The 7,232-nt window shown below is 45.0% G+C and overlaps 1 protein-coding gene across 1 annotated transcript; it reads left to right on the top strand.

The window, feature by feature from the left end:
• The first annotated feature begins 3,415 nt into the window (after nucleotides 1-3,415).
• On the top strand, nucleotides 3,416-6,825 carry LOC120031420 (thioredoxin-interacting protein-like). Its single transcript, XM_038977161.1, has 6 exons — nucleotides 3,416-3,827; nucleotides 4,212-4,287; nucleotides 4,398-4,545; nucleotides 5,024-5,383; nucleotides 5,498-5,812; nucleotides 5,965-6,825. Exons 1-6 carry the CDS (start codon nucleotides 3,572-3,574, stop codon nucleotides 6,022-6,024), a joined length of 1,215 nt encoding a protein of 404 aa, XP_038833089.1. The 5' UTR covers nucleotides 3,416-3,571; the 3' UTR covers nucleotides 6,025-6,825.
• The last annotated feature ends 407 nt before the right edge of the window (nucleotides 6,826-7,232 follow it).

Below are 7,232 nucleotides of genomic sequence, written 5' to 3'. Positions count from 1 at the left end.
CCATAACCGTTTTAGCTAACCCTTCCCCTAACCCAAACCTTTTTAGCTAACCCTAACCCTAGCCTTAACCTTTTAACCTAACTCCTAACCCTAACCCCTAGAGCTAGAAAACGTTAGTGTTAGCCACCTAGCTAACATTAGCCATAACAAATTGGAATTCCTAACATGTTTTGCAAATTCGTAACATATTGTACATTTTGCAAATATGTAACATATTGTACAAATTGCAATTCGTAGAGTATCATATGAATTGTAATTCGTAACATATCATAAGAAATGGATGATGGACATCCAGAAATGAATACATAACATACGAAACGTAACATATCATACAAAACGGAGTGTCTCAGATAAACTTACAGAATAATACTGTAATGACCTGGCTAGATCATAAATGAACAAATGTTCAGTCAGAGGCTTGAGTTTACGAATTCCGGGTTTATTAACCCAACTCAACACAGGTTACTGTTTGGCCGTAGCCCACAACAAATAAATCAAGGATCACAGTATAAAACAACAGTGACCATCTCTTGTTAAGACAAAACGTAAGAGAGAGAACAATGGCTAAGCATGGTCTTAAACTTGTGGTGCTCCACCCCCCTGCCAAACCCCCCCTCCGCTCCAACAACCACAAGGATGCCCAGCACCGAAACATTCCAGGCTGGCAGATAGCAGGTTGACTGGCATGTCAGACCCCGCGAACACTGGGTACTGGTAAGTACAACACAACAAAAGAAAAACATAACTCATAACACACAGCTGTCTGTGCGGGTTGCTACACAGCCCCCCCACCACAAAGTCCCTCGTCCCCGAGGGAACAAACAAAGTCTCTGAAGCGACCCGGATGTCTCCTTTGCCTGCGTGGCCATGATGGGAGCAGAGTGTCCAGATGTGGAACAGGGGGCTCAGTCCATGGTAGGGGGCAGCCCCTCTGGGGCTCAGGGGATGAAGGGAGGGACATGGGGGACAAGGATGAGGGAACAGGAGATGCAGTCCGTGGCTCCGGGGAACCACTCGGTGACACAGGGAGGAAGATTTGATGAGTGGGCTGTCTGGAGCCTTGTCTGGGTGCTGGTGCTTGGGGAATGTCATTGCCAGAGGGGGGGATTGTGGGGGTCCCTGGGGTTTGGGAAGAAGATGGGGCTAACCTGTCCCGGTGCAGTGCCACCTTTATTCCCCATCAACGATGGTCTCTGCCTCCTGGTCGGGCAGAGCATAGGCCTCAGGACATTTTGTTAATAGTCCATGGCTGTGAGCACACAGCAGTTTCCACTGTCTGTGGTGGGGAATGGCCCAACCACATCCACTCCCACCCTCTCCATGGGAGCCCCAATTGGGAACTGTTGGAGCCGAACATGAGAACGGCAAAAGTCCTCCACATCCCTCTTGTGCTGCCCCTAGTAAAAGCCCTGACGGAGGTGGTGGAGGGTTTTTGTGACCCCAAAGTGTCCAGTCCCCACCCCCCCATGAATGCCATGGAGCACAGCCTACCGCAGTGCTTTTGGGACCACCACCCACCACCTCACCTCTCTCGTATCTGGCTCCTTCAATGCCCGCTGTAGCACACCATCAGCCAGCCGCAGTCTCTCAAACTTTGACCACAACCCTTTGGTCGCGAGTGAGAGCACTGCCACCTCTTCCCACTGTAGCACTGGCTGTAGGTCTGTCCCATCCCTGCTGCTGCCCCCATTCAGCCACGTCGACAGACTGCGGCTCAGAGCAGACAGGCCCGCTCGCCCGACACACTGTGGGCCCAGACCCCCTCCTCCACACGCAGCTCTCTCTCACAGGCATCTCTCCACTCACAGTGGCGGCACTCGTCTGCAGTACAGGGCCAACGGGACATGGCGTTGGAGTGGCGTGCCCCTGCCCTGTGCACCACTATGAAGTCGTACGACTGAAGATCCTCCAACCAGCATGCAAACTTTTTTTGTTTTTACTACTGACACCAATGTAATGACCTGGCTAGATCATAAATGAACAAATGTCTAGACAGAGGATTGAGTTGACGAATTCCCGGTTTATTAACCCAACTCAACACAGGCTACTGTTTGGCCGTAGCCCACGCCAAATAAATCAAGAATCACGGTACAGTGACCATCTCTTGTTAAAACTTCTTCAGGATCCCTTTTTTCCAATATTCGCCCAAAATTACATACCCAAATCTAACTGCCTGTAACTCAGGTCCTGAAGCAAGGATATGCATATTCTTGGTACCATTTGAAAGGAAACACTTTGAAGTTTGTAGAAATGTGATAGGAATGTAGGAGAATATAACAAAATAGATCTGGTAAAAGATAATACAAAGAAAAAACCAACCGTTCTTTTGTATTTTATTTGTACCAACTTTGAAATGCAAGAGAAAGGCCATAATAACTACTGTAAATTGGAATGTGCAGATAGATAAACAAGAATTTAAGCTTTCTGCCAGTATCAGATATGTCTATTCCCTGGGAAATGTTCTTGTTACTTACAACCTCATGCTAATCGCATTAGCCTACGTTAGCTCAACCATCCCGTGGACTTGACACCGATCCCAAAGAAGTTTTAAAACAAAACTTAAGAGAGAGAACAATGGCTAAGCATGGTCTTAAACTTGCAGTGCTCCACCCCCCACCGCTCCACCAACCACAAGGATGCCCGCACCGGAACATTCCAGGCTGGCAGATAGCAGGATGACTGGCATGTCGGAATACTGGGTACTGGTAAGTACAACACAACAAACGAACAGCATAACTCATAACACACACAGCTGTCTGTGCTGGTCGCTACAATACGAAATGCTCTGAGACCAAGTTGTAATATCCTGTCACATCCCACCAGATCTTCCTGTCAGATTTGGGATTTGAACCCGACTCTCTACCCTATTGGCTACCTACCTTTTGAGTGTTGTTGACAGTCAGCAAGCATAGCCTACCATCAGAGACACATTTGGCTACCTACCCAAATGAAAGGTGTTTGTTGGAAGTAACAAACTTGTTCATGCTTGCGTTCAATCAACATTTTATTATTAGAGATTGAGAGAACATTTTCTATTAACACGTGTATGTTGAGTATAATGATTGGTTGACTCATTTTGGGGGACAAGATCTAGATGGATCTAACCCCTGAACCACGCCTATACATGCGATAGAGCTACTCTTCTTCGTTACTTTACCATGAGGTGTTCACGCGGTCTTTCTGTGTGCTGATTGGCAAGGAGGGGCACAAACAATATATTTTTACCAATGAGAGCGCTGTACATGCAGCAGTTCAGACTGTGCATTCACCGACAGCATGCACAGTCCGGTAACGGGATAGTGAGTATGCAGCGGGCGAGAATGGGTTGGGATGTCTATTCGGCATCCATATAAAACCAAAGCGGAGACTTGCTGTTTACAGTCAGCTCCCAATGGTACGGTTGATGACAATAAGTAGCTAACATTGTGACAGTATAGTTATTTGGATTGCAATCAAACTGTTGGACATTTGTTCATCCGTGGAATTCAATAGGCTTAACTAGCTAATAATAGTGGTCGGCTATTTTCCACTTATATTTTCTTACCCACTGGCACACTAAACGAATATTAAAATGGTAATCATTACAAAGAAATTGAAGATATTTGAGATCGTTTTCCATGATCCTACTAAGGCTTTCTACTCCAGTGGTGACAAGGTACCCGGGAATATTGTGGTTGAGGTGTCCGAGGTGACCAAGGTATCCTCCATAAGAGTGTTTGGAATTGGATGCGCAAAAGTAGAGTACGCGAAAGGAAAGCACAGATGCCGTGAAGACATTGAATATCTGAAATACGAAGATACCGTTTATCTGGACCAACAGACTAGAGGTAATATTATAAACTAAAATATAAACACAAGTAAATGTCTTTGTATCGAATGTGAATATAGACATTCACTGCAGTCGGCAGGCTACACCATGTGTCATTCAGGATTTATGCACTGCCACTAGTTGGCTACTGAATTCTGCGAGTACAGTACGCAAAGATGGAGCATGAGAAATTCTGCTTTATAGACTCGCTATATGTTTTATTTGCATACGTCTATGTTTATGGGTGATCAAATGCACCAGTGGTGATTTTTATTGGCCCATAAGCACTAGAAGAGGACCAATGGTGTCCTGTGGTCTACAGTGGATTGCACAAATAGACTAAAATATATGAACCTGTTCATAGTTTAATGAATGGACCATAATGTATTTCTCTCATCCTCAGATTCCAATGGCTTTGTAACTCTCAGACCAGGGAACAGATATGAGTACATGTTTGGCTTTGAGCTGCCACATGCTGGGTAAGCATCAAGGACTGTAAAAACCTTGTTGTTTGTTTCCTATAAAGGCATAGCATTATGTAAGAATGACAGCATCCCACAATAGAAAATTCCTCCTGCTTTTGTCACAGGCAACTGGTGTCGTCTTACAAGGGGAAGTTTGGCTGTGTACAGTATTATGTCAGGGCCGTGATGGAGAGGCCTTCCCAGCCTGCCTTGCAGTGCGAGAAACACTTTGAGGTGGAGGAGCCCTTGGACGTCAACACCCCTGACCTCCTGGTACATAACAGCTCATCACATCATCATAATTATCTCCACAAGGAATATATGCCACTTGATAGTTATTACATTATACACCTTGTTCTCCTGAATGAGCCATGTAATGATGATGCATGGCGGCAGGTAGCCTAGTGGTTAGAGCGTTGGGCCAGTAACTGAAATGTTGCTAGATCGAATCCCCCGAACTGACAAAGTAAAAATCTGTCATTCTGCCACTGAACAAGGCAGTTAACCCACTGTTCTTAGGCCGTCATTGTAAATAAGAATTTGTTCTTAACTGACTTGCCTTGTTAAATAAAGGTTAAATATTAAAATTAATAATGTTAATGACAATTGTATAACTTTGCCATAACTAGCTATACATGAGAGATTTTGAGGTCTGGGTGGTTGGTGTTAGGCTTGATGGTTGACTTGGAATCAACATGCTTGGTGATTTATGTTTAACTCATGTTAATGTTTCTCATTGTTTCTCATCCAGGCTCCAGCTGCAGGTATGAAGGAGAAGAAGCTCACCTGCGTGTTCATCCCAGATGGACATGTGTCCATCAGTGCCAAGATTGACCGCAAGGGCTTCTGCGAGGGCGAGGACATCTGCATCAATGCCAAGTTTGAAAACACCTGCTCACGCATCGTGGTGCCCAAGGCAGCCATCATGGTCAAGCACACCTACCAGGCCAATGGCCGAACCAAGGTCCTAGGGCAGAAGCTCTCAGTCGTGAGGGGCAACCATATCATCTCGGGCATGTGTGATATGTGGCAGGGCAAGACCATCCGAGTGCCCAGGCTCAAGCCTTCACTCCTGGGGTGCGACATCATTCACGTGGACTATGCCCTTAGGGTGAGTCACAAACTTGAGACAACTTGTTTCTTGATTTAATACCATAAACCTCACATTGAAAATGATTGAAAGGACTTGTGACCTAGGAATGACATATATCTATCTATCCATCAGATCTATGTCCACATTCCCGGCAGTGACAAGGTGGTCCTAGAGTTGCCCCTGGTCATCGGGAACATCCCCTTCAATGGCTTTGGCAGCCGCACCAACAGCATGAGCAGCCAGGCAGAGTCCCTGAACACCCCCTCCAGTAGCTTTGGGTCACTGCGCCTCCCGTCACAACCCCCCAGCTACAGCAACATCTCCCGTGACTGCCGTATCGACTCCCCCCTCACACCGTTGCTGGTCGACTACGACGCAGATGAGGATGAAGGACTGTTCATGCACGCCCCCGAGCTTTGGTACCCTCCTCCCCCTGCCTACTCCGAGGTAAGGAGATGGAGAATAGAAGATGGAGATTTAACAGATATAGTCAGTTACTAGCGAAAGGTGAAGCAGATGGCACTGAATTTGCACCGTTGCAAATGTAGTCTAATTATTTTCTTTCCAACTGTTTCTCTTTCTTTCCAACTTTCTCTCAGGTCGACGAGGATCTCAAACAGCAAGGGCCATGTTCTTCAGGTCTGCTGAACCACGAGTAAGAGTTGCAATTAATCCCCGTTGTAGTCTAAGCATTGGTGGTTAGCCTGAGTGAGATCAGGGAACGGACTGGTGACTGGTTAAGGAGCAGCACAGCTGTGAAGCAGAAAGAGTGGGGGACCCTAGCCCTGAAGATTCTTTCAAGAACCAGAACTGAGATGTGGACTTGAGAGTCAAGTTTAAGTGAAATTATTCAGGCTGAATGAATATGGATTGTAGATGTTGGTGTCCACGTTCACTATCACCATTGCAGTCTTCAGAAACTGATTGTTCTATGTCTGTCTGTAACCCTCTTGCCATTCCACGGTAGTTCTGTACTTCAGTGTGTTCGAGCATTTTGACAGTTGCCATATTCTCTCAGAGGAATGAAACAATGTTAGAATTCACATCCATACATTGAGTGTGCACAGCTATCATTTTAGGTCAGACAGATACGATGCTGTGACCATGCAAAAGTAGTGAAGGGATAGATAGAAAGTGTTTTAATGTTATATTCTATTCCACTTTATATTAATATCAATGGCTCTGTAATTAGATAATGAAAAATTACATATTTTTGTATTCATAAAAGTCTTCCAGATTATACTAGGTCATTTTACATGAATGTTAACTCAGTGGTTTATGGTAGAAGAGAGTGACTTTTCATGGTAACGACCAAGCTTGCAGAATGGGAATGACTAAATGGGTGATCTACATTATGTTTTGAATTTGGGTATGTGAAAATGCGAGAAGTATTTTATATGAGGAGAACCTATGGGTTGGTTTTCTATGCAAAGAAAAAATATATATTACATTCTGAATTGTTTCCTTCTCTCTTTGCCTTTATTATATTTGCTTCCTTTCAAGGAATGACAAATATTTGTCTCCATTCTAGATTTGACAAATTGGAATGTGTTCGGGTTCTATTCCAGCAAGGTTGTCAATGCATTTGAACAGTAAGTAACCCTTGTCCAAGCCAGAACGGCAGGAGCCTATCTCTTGTTTCTGTAGCATGAGGCAGCTTGATGTACAAGTACATATTGGAGAGGACGCTAGTCTGTTAACAGGGCCTTAAAGCCAAATCCATCTCCTTAATGCTGAGTGCCAAGCAGGGAGGCATCAGGTCCCATTTTTCTCGTCTTTGGTAAGACTCAAACCCCCAACCTTCAATGTCAGAGTGGACACTAACCACAATGTCACTGCATTTTACCAATGGCCCTTCATAAATTAC

Source organism: Salvelinus namaycush, chromosome 37 (assembly GCF_016432855.1).
Source record: "Salvelinus namaycush isolate Seneca chromosome 37, SaNama_1.0, whole genome shotgun sequence".
Taxonomy (NCBI): domain Eukaryota; kingdom Metazoa; phylum Chordata; class Actinopteri; order Salmoniformes; family Salmonidae; genus Salvelinus; species Salvelinus namaycush.
This window is presented reverse-complemented; position numbering and strand designations above follow the sequence as displayed.

Bases quoted from the DNA above. Each gene is read 5' to 3' on its own strand.
- LOC120031420 (XM_038977161.1), top strand. From the start codon at position 3,572: ATGGTAATCATTACAAAGAAATTGAAGATATTTGAGATCGTTTTCCAT. The intron at 4,546-5,023 runs GTACATAACAGC...TTTCTCATCCAG, and splicing joins TCAACACCCCTGACCTCCTG to GCTCCAGCTGCAGGTATGAA. The intron at 5,384-5,497 runs GTGAGTCACAAA...TCTATCCATCAG, and splicing joins ACGTGGACTATGCCCTTAGG to ATCTATGTCCACATTCCCGG.